At 41.5% G+C, this 19,811-nt stretch overlaps 1 protein-coding gene across 9 annotated transcripts in view; it reads right to left on the reverse strand.

Annotated features, from left to right (window-relative positions):
* Positions 1–669: 669 nt before the first annotated feature.
* The window catches only part of cacna1c (calcium channel, voltage-dependent, L type, alpha 1C subunit), a 186,652-nt gene continuing 167,510 nt past the window's right edge, over positions 670–19,811 (reverse strand). For 4 of the 9 annotated variants that reach the window (XM_034863708.1, XM_034863705.1, XM_034863704.1 and 1 more), the window contains 19 exons: positions 17,570–17,707; positions 15,819–15,884; positions 15,373–15,464; positions 14,152–14,314; positions 13,204–13,331; positions 12,142–12,238; positions 11,560–11,662; positions 11,066–11,167; positions 10,217–10,344; positions 9,804–9,944; positions 8,671–9,035; positions 8,351–8,377; positions 5,882–6,010; positions 5,651–5,778; positions 5,418–5,515; positions 5,158–5,254; positions 4,839–4,947; positions 4,551–4,710; positions 670–4,089 (listed from right to left, as the gene is read on the reverse strand). In XM_034863708.1, the coding sequence (XP_034719599.1) occupies positions 3,613–4,089; positions 4,551–4,710; positions 4,839–4,947; positions 5,158–5,254; positions 5,418–5,515; positions 5,651–5,778; positions 5,882–6,010; positions 8,351–8,377; positions 8,671–9,035; positions 9,804–9,944; positions 10,217–10,344; positions 11,066–11,167; positions 11,560–11,662; positions 12,142–12,238; positions 13,204–13,331; positions 14,152–14,314; positions 15,373–15,464; positions 15,819–15,884; positions 17,570–17,707 (2,748 nt within the window). In that variant the 3' untranslated portion in view covers positions 670–3,612. The remainder of the gene's footprint in view (positions 4,090–4,550; positions 4,711–4,838; positions 4,948–5,157; positions 5,255–5,417; positions 5,516–5,650; positions 5,779–5,881; positions 6,011–8,350; positions 8,378–8,670; positions 9,036–9,803; positions 9,945–10,216; positions 10,345–11,065; positions 11,168–11,559; positions 11,663–12,141; positions 12,239–13,203; positions 13,332–14,151; positions 14,315–15,372; positions 15,465–15,818; positions 15,885–17,569; positions 17,708–19,811) is intronic. The other 5 variants (XM_034863709.1, XM_034863707.1, XM_034863710.1 and 2 more) reach the window with 3 other exon arrangements.

The raw sequence follows: 19,811 nt of genomic DNA on the forward strand, positions 1-19,811 counted from the left end.
AGACTTCTTTAGGCCTTGCAGTATGATAATGACCTCAAAACAACGAGAGCACTGTCACTAAAACACGATCAACATTCACATTTAGTTTGCATAATAATGTCAGAAGTCTGTTACTGGCACAGGATGCAGTGTATGGCAGTGTGTTCACGCATACCCTTCCCTGCCACGAACCTGCTCTGCTTAACATGTTAACATGTAGGAATGACAGCTCAGCAGTTAGTACGGAATGGTAAATTAAAGTGAAAACTAATGGCTATAAGTTTACATGTGAAAGTGACTCTGGGTGGGAAATCAATGTCTTTAAAAGCGAGATCTTTAGAGACAAACATCTGTTGCAAAATGTTTGAATTTTCTTTAGAGCTAATAAGAGAGTGTAAGTTTAGAAGTATGTTTTTAATGCTCTAACCCGAACATAGAATTGACCATAGAAAATCTTTTTGCCTAGATCCACTGAGATGTACCTGCATGTGCACACTGGTCTGGTAAGATACAGGCTTTTAATACTAGCCTAGTGTACAGTTGAGTTTGCATCTGGATTGTGTTGGCAACGACAATTATGTTTTAACGCTTTAGAGAGCTTAACTGAATAATTTCAGTTTAAAATACTATAAAGTTGTTTATTAAATTGTGACAATTGGCACCAAGGATGTGATACTGACATTAGGAATGTTTTTTGGAGAAGATACAACACCAAGGGGAGACCTATGCCCTGTGTAATGTACTGAGGTGCCTGAGGTCCATAACTGGCCATGGCATCATGTGGTAATACCTTATCTCAGGTGAATCCAAACTATAAAAGACAAAGGTCAGTAAAAGGTTGTCAGCAAGCTACCTAAAAGCCATTAGAAGAAAATGAAAAGACAAAAATTGCACCACTGGGGAATCATCCAGGACGCAACTTCCCTCCCAGCTGATAGTTTACTGATCTGTATTCAATTATTCTCACGTTAACCAAACAATTATCACATCTAATCAACTGACAGTAAGTTACCTGTTTGTAGTATAATTTATTTCAGTAATTAATTTTACCAGTAAATGATATTACAGACAGGGAGGTGTTTTATTTCTAACAATGACAATAATGTTTTGTGATATGAGCAGACCTCAGACAAAGAGATGTGATTCAGAAGTCTTGCACCATCTGTACACCAGCCCTAATAGTTTAATTTGGAGTTTAAACTATGATTAAATTATGAAATTGTGTGATTATGGTGTGTCAAAGCCGAGCAATCAGTGACTCACCCCCTAGTTCATTCACGAGGCGTCACTGTGGCAGTGCAAATTTGGTGCTTCTACCATTCAAAACAACAATCCACCATAAAGAAGAAAAGCAGCAATTGCCAAAAGGCTTGTTCCCCTCCGGCCAAGCTGCAATGCCAAAACTCATCACCACTGTAAACTTAACCGTCACTCTGACCTCGCTGGAGACCTTACGCCTAATTACATCTAAACAGAGAAATAGAAAAAAAAAGTTATAAGATGACAACATTTCAAAGATAGAATGGCTTCTGACTCTGCAGCTTGGCTAAAAAGTAAAAACCGTGCTAAAGAAATCCCAAAGCTTTGGAAGCATGCCTGTCCATGGTAACCCTGTGTTAAGGAGGCCCATTATCTCACACACACACACACACACACACACACGCACACACATCCTTGCGCACACACACTCACAAAATACCATACTTGTAATGCTACCTTAATTTAGTGTCTAGGCTTAAAATCTGCTGTTTAGAATACATAAGTAACCACTCGGACACAGGCACGCACACATACAAATGCACATTCTCACACACATTTTTCTCTTCTGGGAAAAATAAATAAATAAATAGATACAATCTGTAAAAGGTGCATACTGATAGAGAGAAAGACCCCCTTTTAGATACACACACTATCTCACACATTTGTGCATACATGCATTCTGTACTAAAACGCAGACACACAACCGCACGCACCAATATAGTTATACACTCGCACGCAAACACTACGCCCTGCTTCAATACTTAAAACCTCTTAAAATTCTCCTAAAATAAACCGAGCAAAAATTCATTTATAAGAACAGCACCCCGATTGTGCAAACAAATCAAGGATAAATTAAACCAATAACATCATGAATATAAAACAAAATTGTCATGGCTAGCCAGTTTTGCACAATATTGAACTGTTAAATACATAGTGGGCGTGGTCTGTAGAGAGAGTGTGTTGTAGCAAATCCAAAAGGATTCTACGCTGAGAGGAAAAGGAGGGTCTGGGAGAAGGAAGTGAGGTTGATTGACAGACAGATCCTCTGTAGAGCCATCCCCCGAGTTAGTTTTCTTTTCAATCGGTCACTCCCGTTCTCTCCTCCACCCTCCTTCTTTGCTGCCCCATTTGACACCCTCACTTCCTGAGGGCTAAAAAAGCAAAAAAAACAGCGATGGAGGAAGAAGGGTTGTGGTATAACCAAATAAGAGTGAGGAAGGAGAAAGGGAGGAGTGAGGAACGGCGAGGTATGAGGCAGAAAAGGGGGCTCGCTGTCTTTGCTTAGCCACCAAATGCTCCTCCCATTTCCTGTCTGGGGCAGGTTGTGGGCATGGTCAAACAAGAAAAAGCGGCAGAGGAGGCGAAGCCAGATCAAGGTGACGGACGAGGTGAGTTTGTCTCTCGCTGAACAGCGTACAAAAGAGCTGGCCAGCCTCCTGTTGGCCAGAGAGTGTCTCTCTCTGCCCGTGGCCCCCTACAGAAGCCCTGTTGTGGCTGTTGTGCCATCCCTCAAATCCCCCCCCACACACCTTAATCCCACCCCCAGGCTGGCAGGGCTGTGCTCCAAGGTTCCTTAGCTTTGGAAGAGGAAGAGATTTCAAACAGGGCTTTCCTCGCCCCGTTTACTCAATACAGCGCTTCATCATCAGTGAACCAAAAAGTAGGAGTTGACATTTGACCACAAGTGGGTGTGGTCAGAGTTAAATCATTAACTGACCCCCACCCCCCCACCAAGCTGGTCTGCTGTCCCCTACCTGGCTTCATGGCGGCCAGACAAACAACACTAACACAACACCTAAGTAGGCATAGGAAATGAAAACAATAAACACACCATGTTCACAGGAGGAAATCCATAAAATGACTTCCTGCTTCTGTTGTTTCCTTTCTACCTTTCCTTCATTTCTACTTTCTCCTTGCTTTTTTGCTTCTCTCTTCTTTTCTGCATGTCAAACTTTGAGGACAGGATAAAACTGTGAGGCACTTTAGAGACACACTCAGACACGTGTAGAACACACGCACTCACGCACACGTACAAATCATAGGTCACATACAAGCATACACTCAGATAGTATAGAGTATAGTGTGGTATACTTGACTACAAACATTCACACACATACAAAGTCATATTTACCAACAAAGTCATAACCAGGTGTTTGAGGTTGCGTCACTGGCCGCCATTGTCCAGAGCGCTTACAGAGCGTCTGGCAGAGAGGCAGACACTGTGTGTGTGTGTGTGTGTGTGTGTGTGAGTGTGTGTGTGCGGGGCGGGGACAGACAGAGCTAGCCGCGGCGCTGTTACCCAGCATTGACAAGCGTCAGTCTCTGATGATGTCAGAGGGGCCAGTTGGCCAATCAAACCCGTCAATCTAACTCCTACAAACTTGTCACACACTCCATATCTTCGTCCTCCAACAGCCCGCTGTTCCTGTGCTGCGCTCCTCCAATCACAACTGAGCCTCTGTGTTGCCCCTCCTCTCGCCCTACCACCTCTTCCTCCTCCTCTTCTCGTCCCCTCCCCCCTGCTAGCAGCTCCTGCCGCTCCTCCAATGAGGACGGCTCATGGACAGAGCCTCTGCTTTCTCTGACTTCTTCCTCACCCTCGCTGACCACTTGGTCCCTGTGCATTGCTGCTGCTGTGTGGAAGGGGAGGAGGTTGCCATTGGGGCTGTGCTGGGAGGTGGAGGAGGTGCAGGATGTGGCGTTGGTTGCGGTGTTGCCGTTGAGAATGTTTTTGGCGGCGTGCTCCATCTCTTCAATGGTCATGTCACATGCATCGGCCAACTCGGCTTTGGTCACCTCGATGAACGACGGGTCCTGGGCAAAATGACCCAAACCCTCTGATATTAACACCTGGGGAGGGAAATGGGAAGGAAAAGAATGGATGGAGAGGAAGGAAGGGAGGAAGATAGAGAAAAATTTCGAGATGGAATGGGAGAGAAAATAAAACTTTAATATAGTAGGAAAAAGATGCAATGATTACGGCTGCATCTAATAATTATTTTTATTTAACTATAAATCGAGGACCCTCTGTGTGTGTGCATGTGTACAAGGCTTTGTATAGCAGCGGGGGTGAGGTTGCCACATCCGTAGTGGGCACAGTGATTGAGGTTCACTGGTTTTGACTTTTTGGTGCTAACAAAATTACATGATTGCTGGATATACCAACCAAACTTTTCTTCACTTTGTCTTTTTTGTCCTGCCATTCCGTCGGACTGTGAATGTGTTAACATTGACTACATTTGTAGCTAAAATAAAGCCACAGAATGCTGTTGAGCACGCACGCACGCATGCACACACACACACACACTCACCGCCTCCACCAGACTGCTTGCGCTGCCGTGACACAGTGAGCTGGAGTCTTTGCCCAGTAGCGAGGGCACTGTAAGCGACACCGGCCGCGGTCTTTGATTGGACATTGACACGCTGGGGCTAGGACTGGGCACCCGGCTGTTGCCATTACTGTCGTTGTACCTAGGAGCAATACATTAGTTTATTATTATTATTGTTTCTACAGTATCATCAGTATGAGTATCATCATAATTGCGTCTTGGACAATTTTAGTGTGACTTAACAATTCTTTCCATTGTACTTAGTCTTACCAGGGCCCACAGTTGACAGAGGGCAAGCTGGTATTGAGCTTTTCAAGGGAGGAGGAGCCCTCTAGCCTCAGAGACGGCACTCGCTGGTACGAGGCATCACTGCCATGGGCTAGAAAAAAAGACAAGAGAAGCAACCATTAGGAGAACCAAACCTATCTCAACAAGTACAGCAACAAAGCTGAAACATGACAAGAACAGTATGCATTTCAAAATCCACTATTCTGGATCCAGTGACCTGCTTTATCCCGCATTAAATAAAGGTATAAGAAATTGAAAGCAACATTTTGTGCCTTAGATTTATACACCGGATGTAGTATACCTAAGGGACTGGCTGGAGGCGTGGAGCACAGTTGGCTGAAGAGGGTAGGGGAGTGACTCCTTCTTAGCAGAGGACTCAACCCTGCAACTGCCAGAGCCTAGAGGAGGATAAAGCAGAGGGACAGTATAAAAGAGGAGCAGGAAGGAGGGAGACGGGACACACAGCATGGACAGGAGTTCAACTTCCCATACTGTATTTACAACTTGATGTGCATCCAAATGTAACAGTGTGTTTGTGTTTATTTTGTGGGCATCTTCTACCTGATGATGTACAAGATGTAGCGGTACACTCGTCTTCTGGGAGATGTCTGGCTTTGACTGTCTCCTGAGACACTCCAGATGGAAGGACGATCTCCGCCCTGACACACACACAACAAATATGCAAACACAAAAATAAATATTCATACATACTGCATATAGAAAAAAATAGGCATTGTAGCAATACTTTTGAAATTTGTTTTGTAAAAGATGTCTATCTGCAAATGTCTACTCACCCAGAGAAGAGGGGCAGAGGAAGACTCTCCTGGGAGACTGCCACCCTCCTCCTCCTCTTCTGTCTTCTACCTCATCTCCTTCCTCCATGGGAGTCAACTGCTTACATGTCTCATCATGATACACCAGCCTAATGAGTTCCCACAGACACATAGAAAGGAGTTAATGAAGGACACCCCCCAAAACCAATGACATTGAGAGATGAAAAGGACGTGACTGTGTTTTAGCAGTACATGTCAGAGGAGAGCGAATGGTCGTCTTCGTGGTACTCCCTGTCGTCGCCGTAGCTCTCATCGTACGTCTCCTCAGCTGACCCCTCGCCTCTTCGGATGATTGGCAGACGGCTGTCACTTAAGTCCGAGCTACCGACAAACAAACAAGCACACAACCAAAACAAAAAAACACACAAAATGAACAAAACACAGACCACAGATGGAAAAACAATTGGACAAATGCGAACAGATGTAAACAGAAACAGAAAAAAGAAGCAGCTGATTAGCAAAACACTCGGAAAGAAGCTTAGGAAGAGAGACTGAAAAACCCACTGAGGCATGTAGGATAAAGAAAGAGGAGGAAGGAGACTAACGAAAAGCTAGAGGAAAAGAAGGAGAAGCCGGTGGGAATTACAACTATTTTGTTAAAGCACAACGGTAAAAAGCATCGAAGGCAACACCTGGAATATGACAAACTGATAGCATGACTGAGGTGCAGACATCTTTAAAAAACAAAAATTAGGATACACAAGATAATGGCTTGTAACAGCTAATGTTGTTAGCTAGACCAGTATTTTATTGTAGGCCTACTGAGGAATTAAACAGGCACTTTTTTATGCTGTTCTCATCATTGAAAATAAAGGCCAATAAAGTCCTGGAATTAGATGCTGTCTTTGTTGCTCATCTCTCAAGAAGGGGACGGAATGCCTACGTTAACCTGGATACAATTTTGTTAGCACAAAACATAAGAAAGTCTTAATACTGAAATCTTGGTTGTGTGTGTTTTCTTTTCTTGAGACAATCTTAATCTAATCTCTGCATATAGTCTGTATTAAGTTGTATTCTCTTTGTATTCCAAAGATGTCTTTTCACCCTATCTGTACACATCTGTTTCATACTCTAGACTTAAGCTTTAAGGAGACATCCTGACATTTAAGTTTCCAAAAAATAATTTGTTAGTGGTTATGTTTCAAATAAAAACCAAGCGTCATATCAAACTGCTTAGCTTGCAGTTAGCACTGTCCATTTTCTTTACAGACAGACACTCATAAATACAAATAATTGTTAGTTTTTTCAAGCACCAGCACATATACTTCTCCTAAGAACTGCCTGGTGAAGAAAAACTAAATTGGAAAAAACTAAAATCCTGCGCTCTTCTTTGGCTATTGTATCGCATTATAGCATCAATGTTTCGGTGAGATTTTTAAAATTTTAAAGGGTGATGCTATAGAAAGAGCAGAGTACAGGATTTCCCTTTTTTCCAAGTTAGTGATATTTTCCAACACACTGCAGCACAAAAGAATTGTTGGATGTGCGAATTGTTTCTTCAAGAAGAAAAACTTAATAAAATTTCTAAATGTCAAGATGTCCCTTAAATCCACAGCTATTTAAGCTGCTCCACAGCAAACTGTGGGTTAGAACAACATTCAACTAAATCCTTGATGAGTTTGATCAAGCTGGGTTAAGGTAACTCTGTCGCTAAATCAAGCAAAGAGATGCATTGGAAAGCTTATTCTGTGCTTTGCTTTGTACTGGAGCACTTACTTCTAGAGCACTTACTGTCTCTACACAGGGAAAGTGACTGAGTTTAACTCTCTTCTCTAATTAACTATGACCGAGCTGTCTCACAGGCTGACCTCCTAGGATCAAAACATTTTGTAAACAAAAATAGAAGTCTAATCCCCAAATTCCACAGTATGAGGACCGGCTGCGGAGTTATTAGGTTTCCCTTAAAGTCAATGTGTGTATTTCCACTGACCGCGGAACAGCTGTGTTCTGACTCCGTCACAGCTCCGGCGATCTGCAGCCCTCCGGAGCAGATACGCAGAGCTTCTATTATTGAGAGCTCTGCAGCTGTTCAGCACACGGCAGATAGTGCGGGACAAGAAGTCAAGCACAGAGTTGTTTCCTCTCTATTCTTCTGGATGGAAACAAACAGTTTTTGTTTTTGTGGATATTCTACATGAATTTGCAAGATCTCGTGGGTCCTCAAGACTTCAGCTTTCAGTCATGGCCGCAGCCGTTTCGCAACAAATTCGGACCTGGTGGGTGTTGACGGACGGCGGAGCACGGATCACGCAGCAGAGCTGATCCGTATCCTGTGGAATTTGGGGGTAAAGCACTGCTAGACTATTACTATCCAGAGCAAACGTTCAGAGCACAAAGAGCAGAACATAAGACAAACAGCAGAAATTATGTCTAACCCAGACAGCAGCAATAAGAGCTTTTGATAGGAATGGTTTGGTCATGTTGCACCAAACAGTCTATCCATGGCGTTGGCGGCAGATTTTATGGTAACAGCATCAAAAGGGCTTTTGCTATAGCAACTAAAGCATTATGTGCATAGCATGTTTCACTATAGCACTCTGACAGTAATGCCATTTTATGTAGCATTATGAAACCTTTGGCACGCAGTTAGAGGACTAACACAGCACAACACGCACACACACACACACACACACTTTCTCTCTCTGTCCCCTGGCAACATACCGCATGAAGGTGTCATAAAAACACGTCCTGCTTGCCACCAGAGACAAGAGACAGGGAAAGAGAGGAGGAAGGAAAAAGAAAGTGAAGGAAATAGAAGGAGATTTATGTCCGCAATAAATTGTCATGATGTTTATTAAGTTACCAAATATCTGTGATGATGGTCAGGAAATGAAACAAACAGACTTATAGTTTTTGCCTGAGTTCAAGATCACATTAAATAGGAAAGGATAAAAGACTCTAAAACACCAAGTCATTAAAAGAAAGAAATGTTAAACACTTGATACAATACAGATGCAACCTGCTGTCCGGCCTACACTCACCTCTTTGGAGGAAAGCACCATGCAGATCTTGGCAGCAGGACAGGGGTGAGCGGCTGTCCTGTGTGCCCGTCCACAGTGCTAATGGACGGGCTTGGGAATCGACTGATGCCCTGGGTTGTCACCCCAACCATGCTAGTGTTGTTGGCATTGTTGATGTTCGCGTTGGAGCCTGATGAAGAGTAAGAGGAAGGGGTGAAAGTGGTCGAGTCCATAAGCTTCTCGTGGGATGGGCTCTCGCCTTCGCAAGGGGAGCCCTTCTGGCTGATATGCAAGGGACGCTGGGTAGTGAAGGACTGTGGGAAGGAACTGTGGCCATCACTCTGGTTGTAGTAGTTGACGTGGTTGCTGAACAACCCACCGGTACGCTGGGGGGTGAGAAGAGAGGGTGAAAGAGAAGAGAGAGAGAGAGTAAAGGAACGATGACAACAAAGATGATAATTGTGGAAAAAGACAGGGAATCCAAATAATGTTTTAGGTCAAAATATCTTTATATCTTACTACACTCAAACACTCAGTCTACAGTCACATTCACCAGCAACAAAACTTTACTCAGCCAAGATGTAAATGCAAAACAAAGGTGTTGTGTAACAAACTAGGAAGAGGTTATACAGTTTTTATGATGTATTCTCAATAACTAGAAATGTATTTTTTACATATGATCTCTTTGCCATGGGAGCAGAATGATTGAGACTGAATGCATCGGGCATGAAATATTTTAACACTTATTTCAGTCCATCTGTGTCACACATTGTACGTATAAGTAACAAAATACTTCAGTAAACAAAACAAAGTGCATGAATGTGGCAATGACAATGACAATGGAGGCTGATAACTAGCGTAACTCACCCTTGAGCGAAGAAGTATGTATGTCTGTGTGTTTGTGTGTGTGTGTTTGTGTGTGTATGTGTGTGTCTACGTATGAGGTTTCTCTCAGAAGCTTACAATTACAGTGGTCAACCGTTATATTATATTATATATTATATACATTATCTTGCAGCCACTGTATGTGCTTCTAAAAGGCATAGACCAATTATATGGAGCAATAATATGGCTTCAAGCTGGACGCCGATCATCCATCTCTCTCTCTCGCTCTCTCTCTCTCTGGAGAGTGAGTGAGGGTGTGTGTATCCAACCTTTACCCTGAAGATATCGTCCTCGGATGCAGCTGACACAGGCTCCTTCAGGCCTTTATCCGGCTCCTCCTCCACGGTCAGGTCTCCAGAGATGGCCCTCCGAATCTCTGGACCGATGTCATGCAAAGTCCGCAGGCCCGCCTACACATAGAACAAACACACTGAAGTGTTGCACTTTCATTGACTAACACAGTGATCAGCATGTTAATTTTGCAACCAAGACTCTGAAACAAGGCATCTGTACTTACAGAAAATATATATTTTTTAAATTAATAATAGAAAAGCCTACTAAATGCTTTATCCCCCCTCACATTTCTTTAATCATTTTAGGAACTACTGCTGTCTTCTATATTTCCTGACGACTATATACAGATTTATGATCAAGGGGAAACATTCTCTGTATGTTTGTGTACCTGCAGAGAAAGGGCCGTTTTGGGGGCCACCTTGGCCACCAGCCCCTGTTCTTTCCTCTTCTTAAACTTGCGGAAATATTCTTGGATGAGGAAGGTAGCGTAGAACTTCCCAACTGTTACCTCATCATCTGCAGGAAACAAAAAAATATTACAATTGGATTAAATATAATATAATATAATAATGCTTTAATTTAGTAATTAACAAAAGGAAAAAAAAGGAAAAAAGGTAATAGGATCATGTAGTGAAATGCACATTTTCTAGATTTGTGTTTATTGTTAGATATGGATAAACTAAATTCCAGAGGCCAGTTGTTCAAAACATTTAATCTGGATCAAAATGATCCAGATTTGGAAATACCATTTTTTGCTATTCAGGATAAGGTCAACCGTCTTACTTTTATGCCATTTTTTAAAGCAACCTTGGACTGATTCAGATACACAGATTTCTTGATGACCAAATATGGACTACCAGTGCTCTGAATGGGACAACATATCACATTGTGGGCTACCAGCTATGTAAAGAACCGGTAGAAGAGCCAACATAAGGTCACTTCAAATGTTTCTTATTTTGAGACAAAACACAAAAATAACATAAATATCCACTTCCATTCACAATTTCTTGTGCAAAAATACATTAACAAATACGTTATGGATATTTTGAAACTTCTTAAAAAAAAAGAGGCTAAAAGTCCAATAGTTAACAAAATAAAGCATGTTCAGGGTTCTCCTTCATCTGAGGAGGAGAGACCAGAAATTATTTTTGACAGATAACCGATAACCAAACTCTGGTCAGTTTACCTTTGAACAACTCGCCCCAGATTATGAAACTATGGTGCAGCGGATACCAACCTCCAGCCGGGGGCACTACTTGATCCAAGAGCTTCATGCTGGTTCTCTTCCAGATCTTCTTCACTATTGACCTCAGTTCCTCATTGGCCTGCTCTAGGTTACCTGCACACACACAAACAGTATATTTTAATAGTTGCAGTCTACATTACTACAAATCCATATCAGTGTGAAAGCCACACAAGTGTGTCTGTATTTGTATTTATGGGACAGTATATTGTTTGTACTTTTATTACTGGAGTGTAAGGATTCCTAGGATTGCTGTGTGTCAGGAGTGATGTTACATTGTACATTGTTACATATGTAACTTCCCTAATTAAATAAAAATAAAAAAGAAGATAAACACTAAAACTAGACAAAAATAAATGTATTCCCTAATCCCTAATTCCATATTTGCTACACTATGTACTGTATGCGCTGTCCGGCATTGTGTATGTGTGTGTATATCTTGTGGCTGTACAACTGCATTAGAGTGTTTGGTTATGTGTGTCTTTTACCATCTGTCTTGATCCTGAGTGCTGTTCTGACCAGGGCAAACAGCGTGGCATTGAACATCACTGTTCCATCACTGTTCAAAGGCATGTTCATTGACACCAGACGCTACATAAGAGAGAACATTTGTTTGATCACGGACATTAAAAAAACAAAAAAAAAACAGGTACATTTCCTGCGCAAACTGTCATCTGCCAGTATCTATTGCCAGCTGACAGTTTGTTGAAAATGAGCAGACAGTGGTTTGACACCATGGTCACTATTATTTTCCTATGAAAGGACTTCACTGTCTAAATATCTAAAATATTTTCTGAACACAATCTGTCAATGTGCTGTGTATTTGAGTCACTATGGAAGGTGTTATGAGCTGTCAATATATCATCACATTGACATCTAGAATGACAAATTTCTGTAATTTCTGTATTCTGTAATTTACAACTGGCAAATAGAGAGGATTTCAATTATGCTCCCAAATAGTAGCAGAATTAATTGTGAATTTAAAAGCCTTATCAAACATTTTGTAAATTTTCTGCAGCCTTCACACAATGTTGGCATTGGTGGCACCATGTGTGTACGTGTATGTTTACCTTGCAGGCCACCCTGTGTGGACAGAGCTTTCCAAAGCCGAGGGGAGGCTGGATTCTCCGCAGCAGAGTCACAACATCCAGGTGCTTTATTCTCCCCCTGGAAATAACACAGACGTCACGTTAAAGTGACTCTCTACACAACCTCTGCAGATAAATGATAACATTATTTGGATGCAGGGCCTGAAATTAACACCTGTCCACCCACAAAATGCGGGTACATTTTGCAATTGGTGGGTAACACTGTCAATTTACCTTGCAGGCAGACAATGAGAATTGAGTGATTCAGACACGCAACTTTCGGTTGCATAGGGGCCAATAAGGGGCCCGCATGAACGACACTGATTGACAGCCGGGGCCCCCTATCGCATTTTCATTACCCGCAACAATCCCAGCAGTCCCATGTGCAGCCACTGACCAAGGAGTAGTGAGAACTGATCAAATTAATTTCCATAGTTTCTGATATGAAGACGAGATGTGTGTGAACATCTCAAACAAAACTTACAGCAAAAGACGTCCTGCCATCATGTACACATTTTAATATCAATGTACACTGTAATGTTTTTTCACTATAAAGTAGCTGAAACTTGTCGTTGTTTCAATCCTGTCGGCTTGCCGCTGTGGATGTGGCTGCTGTTCTGTTCCCACTGCGACTGGCGCAAGCACACACACATAAACACACACATAAACACTTGGTGGATGCAGGAAAAAAACGCAGATGAGATGTACAGGATAACCTAAATTGAAGACAGCAACATTATTGTAGGTACAATAATAAGTTAAAGTCCAATAAGTTCTTTATCAAACTGTTTGAATGTGTGTCCCAGCCCAGGATAGGAAATTATACCTTTATGTTTGATTATTAAGGTGGGCCCCCCTACTACAACAGGTGATGACGACGCAATGTCCACAAGTAAGCTACCATGAATAGGACAGGATCGTAGTGACACAGCTACTCCTGTTTTCACCTTCTTAAGGCAAAAAAGTGACTGTGGCAGGTGGTCAAAAAAGTTAACTTCAGGCCCTGTTTGGATGACATATGTTGTTAATTCTCTGTAAACTTACTTAGCCTCTGGGTCATATTCAGCCCAGATCCTCTTGAATTCGTCAAGATGATGCGGCCCCAGGATCGACCAATCACGTGTCAGGTAGTCAAAGTTGTCCATGATGACAGCCACAAACAGGTTTATGATCTGGGGAGAATCCGTAATCAGTCAGAAACTACACTAATACATGTTAGGTGATTATAGATTACCTGTTTCAGTGTAAGACCTATAACATCATACAGTCAATAATTCTAAAGTTTCTTGAATGTAAAATTTAATGTACGACTATTTATTTATCCTTATCATTCTTATCAACTCTCATGTCTGTATGGTAAAATATGAAGCTAAAGCCAGGGGACAGTTAGCTTTGGTTAGCACTTGACTGGATGCAGGAAGAAACAGCTGACCTGGCTCTGTCCAAAAGTAACAAAATCAGCTTTCAAGCACCACTCATGCTAACTAATTAACATGTCATGAAGTTAACAAGAAGACTTCAGGAAGTTGTTGTGCCAAGCTAAGAAACAGTGTGCCAAATAATACCCCAACATGTCATTCTTAGATTTTCTGCCCAGTCTTTTTGCAAAACTAACCACCCGTAGACTTGACTTTTATAACATTTTTATTTTCTGGAAGTGTGTTTGCCACCTTCCTAAGCTGTAATTGATTAAATGGGATTACTGTAATCTTTTTGTTTTAAATATTATTTTTTGCGGCTTTTCCCTTTATTAGATAGTGACAGTGGATAGACAGGAAAGGGGAGAGAAAGAGAGGGGATGAAACGCAGCAAAGGGCCGCAGGTTGGATTTGAACCCAGGCTGCTGCAAAGGACTCAGCCTACGTGGAGGGCACGCTCTTACTGGGTAAGCTAGAAGCAGCCCTGATTACTGTAATCTTATGAAATATTTTCTTCCAATTTGTTTAGAAGAGGCACATTTAAAATCTAAATTCTCTTTCTCACTTCACTCACCAGAAAGGCACAAAGCATGTAGAAGCTGACAAAGTAACTAATGGAAAACTGGCTGCCACAGTCCTCGTTAGCTGTGTTGTTCTCATTGGTTGATCCTTTCTCACACGGCCGATCGGGCGAGCACGCCAGCATGATCTCCTGCCATGCCTCACCTGTTGCACATCTGATAGATAGAAATACATGCGCACACCCACACAAATATGCCCACACGTTGACGCAGATATGCATGCAAAGATAAACACATATACAGATACATTAGAGGCACACATTCATGCATAGTTGTGTGCATGTGCGCACCCATGCACCAGCATGGAGTCACATGTGCATTTAGACAATAACATAAACATATATAGACACATGGACATGAACAAGCATATAGAAAAACACACATACACACACACACGCACACACACACACACATAGATACAAAGACAGAGAGAGGCAGACACATAAAAACACACAGACATATGCATAAGTGTCAGTGTGAACACCATAAAGAGACAAAAAATCACATATATTATTATATCCTGATACACTGAATTTACAGAGCAACACCAAAGAAAAATATTTCATATTTGCTTTTGTTGAGCTGTAGATAAACTGTCTTCCGTTCTGAATACTTTAGTACAATAGAGCATTCTCATTCTGTGAGCATTGTTGGTGGGCTTTGCTATTATTTGTTGGCTGTTTGCTGGATAAAAATTACACAGCAGTATGAAGTATTCAAGTATTATGTCACGCTAAATGGAAGCCCATTGCTATAATATTCCATGAAGGGGTCAGCACATAGAACATGAACAAACAGAAAGTATGCTTTTTTATGATTTATGGTAAAATGCTTCAAAAAATAGAAGCATGGCTGCTAAAACATAACATAGTTTATCATATCTGATCTATTCTTTCAGTTTCTGTGTTTTTTGTCTGCTGTCATAAAATATCAGTGGTAAACTCTAATGTGAAATATAAAAATGCCTTTCACAGTAATTGTAAGAGAGAAAATGTATAGAAGAAAGTAAAATAATTGCTGTTGATGAAACATTACAGAAATGGATGATTGAAAGGGAAAAAGAGCAGATAATGTCGAAAGAGCAGAAGGCATTGCCTTTGAAACAATGAACAAAAAAGGGTAGATGTTAAGAGGAGTGGGAAGATGGAGGAAGATAAGGGAGGGCAAGAAAGGGGAAAAGTACACAAGATGAGGAGTGTAATCATTTTCCTCACCTGAAGAGCAGCAGCACTGCCTGAGGGAACGTCTGAAAATTGTTGTTCCTGTTGATCTGTGTGTGGTCCCGCAGCGCTATCTTACCAAACATCTGCACAGGACGGGAAGAAAGTAGTCACAGCACACAGGGTATGATGTCAGCATTGTCAGGGGGAAGTGATTGCTCTCTGGGATAATCAAAACTAGAGGCCGCTGTCCCTCTCATCATTAGTGATACAAACAACTCAACAAGAGAAAAAAAAAAGGACAAACAGGGAATTGAACAGGAGCAACAGCTAGAGGACAGAGAGAAGTGGCGCAGAGAGGGATGACGTGACCAAACAGGAACTCTGGAAGACAAGACTCCAGGAGGACCGACACAGGAATGAAGCCAGCTGGAGGAGAGAGGGAGAGAGAAGAAAACACAACAGAGGGAAGGAAACAAGTTGACAAGACAACAGCTTACCTGCATGCCGATGACAGCGTATATGAAGAATAGCATCACTATAAGCAGAGCTACGTAGGGCAGAGCCTAAAGAGGAAAGAGACACTTTAGTGACAAGTTGTTAACAATATTATCCTGCACCAAGGCTGATCCATTCACTTTCATTCAAATATTACACATCCAATAGTTTACATTTGATTTTAGGTTGATTGACCACACACTTCTTTGTTTTTCAAATTAGCAGGTGCAATGTGAAAAATATAATGGTACTTTCTGAAGTGAAAGTGAACTGATCTGCAGCCCTTTGTGGCACAACACCAAAAAAAAACAGGACAAATCATCTGACTTAGGAGTGAAAAACCTCAGTAAAATCCAAACTGCTCTCTGCATTTAGCCAGGAGACCAGTCCCAACCTATCGTACATGATCAAACCATGATCACAATAGATTTGTTTTCTATATTCACACACCTGGGAGACTGTGTGGAACTGATCTCCTGGCTAACATTACCCCTGTGACTGGGAGGGGAGGGCCAAATCATGACGAATAAATGAAAAAGTGAAAGTTTGATAACTTCTCAGTATGTGATCCACTGATTAATGAAATAAGGATTAAGGGTACAATTATCTTTAAAAAGTTAAGTCTGTGTAAGTACAGTAATACATTCAAGAACACTGCTGATTTTTAATCTTACACCATGAGTCTTTTTTGGCTGAATCACCAATGTTTCAAATTCCAATGACTGTACTGTGACATGAAGAGGCCCGCCTCAGTTAAAACAAGAGAGAGAACAGATTATTTCCATTTCCCCATTACTCTCTATCAAATGATTTCATTTTTTGGTGGAGTGCCTCGTTACACTTATCTAGTGCGTAACCCGCTACAGGGAAACGTGAGCTTTCAGTGGTTAGTAGAAGGGTGCTGGAGGGAAAAGGGGGTAGAAGAAGAAGTGGAGGAAGAGGAGGAGAGATGAGTACGAAAGAGAAGAAAATAGATTGCTGGTTAAGTCCGTGCCTGTTTCCTTGCTTTATATCCCTACATCCCTCCCTGCCGTTGTAAAAAGACTCCTAAACCTCCTCTCCATTACCTCACACCATCCCTCTTTCTTTTTCCCCTTCCCCATCTAGACTAAACTGTCCGACGTCCCACCGTTCTGATTTGTTTTTGCAAAAATAGGGGGTGGAGACGAGAAGCGAAGAGGCAAGGAAAGGAGAGCTGGCTTGTGAGATGCCACCAGGCTGGATTTACACAAGAACAAGGATATTTTTTAGCCCTATGTGACTCAGATGAGAATTTACAAGATGATTTTCACAATATTATTAACATTAAATTAGTCTATTCTTTTTTTTAAGATTCTTTTTGGGGCATTTTAGGCAAGTGAAAGAGTAGAGAGAGGGGAAATGACATGCAGCAAAGGGCCGCAGGTCGGAGTTAAACCCAGGGCCCGCAGCGTCAAGGAGTAAACCTCTATACTGTATATGCGTGCCCGCTCTACCAACTGAGCTATCCGGGCCCCCAGTCTATTCTATTCTAATCAAATGGCATGTTAATACCTACATATGGTAAATAAACTTTGCTATGCCAAGTGTGGATCAAAAAATCTGTTATGAACTCCTTGCTTTGAAAAGTGAAATGTACATAAGATAGTAGCCTCCCCAAAAGGGATCCAATCTGGGTCACGTTAGGGTTAAAGCTCCACTTTCCCTCTTCCATTTCAGTCCTGTGTCAACCCAACCCCCTAGTCTAGCATGTTATGTCCGGTTCTCCCCTCACTTGGAAGGATTTGATGAAGGTCCACAGCAGGGTCCGAATCCCTTCCCCGCGAGACAGCAGCTTCACCAGCCTCATCACGCGGAACAGCCGGAAGAAGGTGATGGAGATCCTGGCGTTCTCTTCAGAGTTCTGCAGTCCCTTTTGGTGGGGTTTGGTGTTTTTTTTTGGAAAAAACACAGGACGCATGGGGACACATGCAGAAAGGTAAGGGAGGGAAACACACACACACACACACACAGACACGCACACACACACGCACAAACACACAGGTAAAGATGAACATACAAACATACACACACAGACATATGCAGAAATGCAGACACACAAGAAACATTCGTATGCATATTCCCAACCACACATATGTATGTGGATGTAAATATGTATAACACACACACACACACACACACACACACACACACACACACACACACACAAAAACAAACACAAACACACATACTGAGTTAATAAATGGAAATCTGCGTCCTACAAAATCCCATCAAAATCAACTGACAAAAGAGATCTGGGAGAGAATCGGGCAATCATGCTTATTTTTCTGGCTTCATGGAAAAATCACTTGGCAACAAAGATATTCACAAACTATCTATCAGCTTCCTAAATACACCTGCTTCAACCTCTCTTTAGAGATACTACTGTGCAACAAGAGTCTTTGAAGGCACCTAACCATCAAAACTAGAAACGGCCACATTAGTCAACTAATATTACAGGTTCAGGCATTCTGTGGTTCCTTATATGTTACCTCAATGCTGTCATAATCAAGGTGAAGAACACACTCTAGGCTGTTGTTTCTATAACCAATTACAGGTTAATTCAGCCTTGCAATGACATTTGGCAAACAAGCATTAAAATGCTTTTGGAGACCCTCAAGTTAATCATCTTACAAATCTGAATAATTGGATTATTCTGCACCGGTACGGACTAAAAGTCTAATAGCCGAGACAGGGCCAGAGAGATTTCCATTGATGGAGGTAAGCTCTTTCATAAATCACTGATAACAATTCACAACAGGTACAGTACAAAAATCCTAGCCTGCAGGCTGATTCCTGTTTCAATAAATCATGCAGGCGGGCTAATTTGTTTGTTTAGTTTGTTTGTCACGGAGCAACTGGCCACCTGGAGAAACAATCCAAAGATGACTTTTAGGCAGATAAAGATATTACTACCCAATGCAAGGTAAATCCAGGTAAATAAATAATATTTTCATGGTTGGTAAATCTCTTAATCTTTTTGTTTACTATGGTTTTCCATGACTGTTTTCACCCCTGTAATCATTTTATTTGCTTGAAATGAACATGCTATATATTAACCCTAGGTGATTTAAGCAATCTATCATTTGGTATACTTTGGAAAGTTGCAGTTTATTCTAAATATACTTGCTTGAGAGGCACTGTATCATTCTAACTGTCTATTGTCCCAGTACTCATCCACACAAAATAACTCCATGATGAAATATTCAGCCATCTCGCTCAGTGCTATTCTAATACAGATTTATTTATTCATGCTGCTGCTGCTCATTCTCAGGGACAAAAAGGCAGAAAAACAAAGGCAACATCAGGATTTGTGTAAAGCATGAGGCAGTTGCAGTTAATGTAGCAACTAAGGACCCAGTATATTATTTACAATTACACCGCAAACAGCAAAGGGATCAGGTGAAGCCTTTAGACAGCAGTGACAATTATCAAGTATGCATCAAATAAACTTGACCAAATAGAAAAGCAGCACTTGTACCATACAATGCAGCCACAACAGTTCCATACTACATATGCCTTCACTGGGATAAATACATGTGACCCTAAAAGATGATCCTATCTGACCTCTAAATCTTTTTCATGCCATTTGTGTTTTTCCAAGAGGCCATCAATTCTTTATGCTAATCCCACAAAGAAAACACAGTGTGCTTCTCAAAAGAACCTTTTGCCACACATCTTACTGCAGTTTGGGATAACATATGTCATATGTTACTTTTCAACATAACACATGTTAGAGTTGTGTTCAGAGAAATGACTAATCTTATCTCTAAAAATGTTCTATTGAAATCAGCTCAACTCATTATTAATTTTTCAATATCTCTGAGAAAACTGGGAGCAGTTTGGGTACTTTCTAAAGGTAGATGTCAAATTTTTCTGGTTACACTGTAGTGTTGACAAGTAACCCAAGACATGAGTTGTCCCAAACTCCAACAACAGATGTGCAGAAAATGAAAGGTCCTTGTGAGAAATGTCAG

Source organism: Etheostoma cragini, chromosome 23 (genome assembly GCF_013103735.1).
Source record: "Etheostoma cragini isolate CJK2018 chromosome 23, CSU_Ecrag_1.0, whole genome shotgun sequence".
In the NCBI taxonomy this organism is placed as follows: Eukaryota; Metazoa; Chordata; class Actinopteri; order Perciformes; family Percidae; genus Etheostoma; species Etheostoma cragini.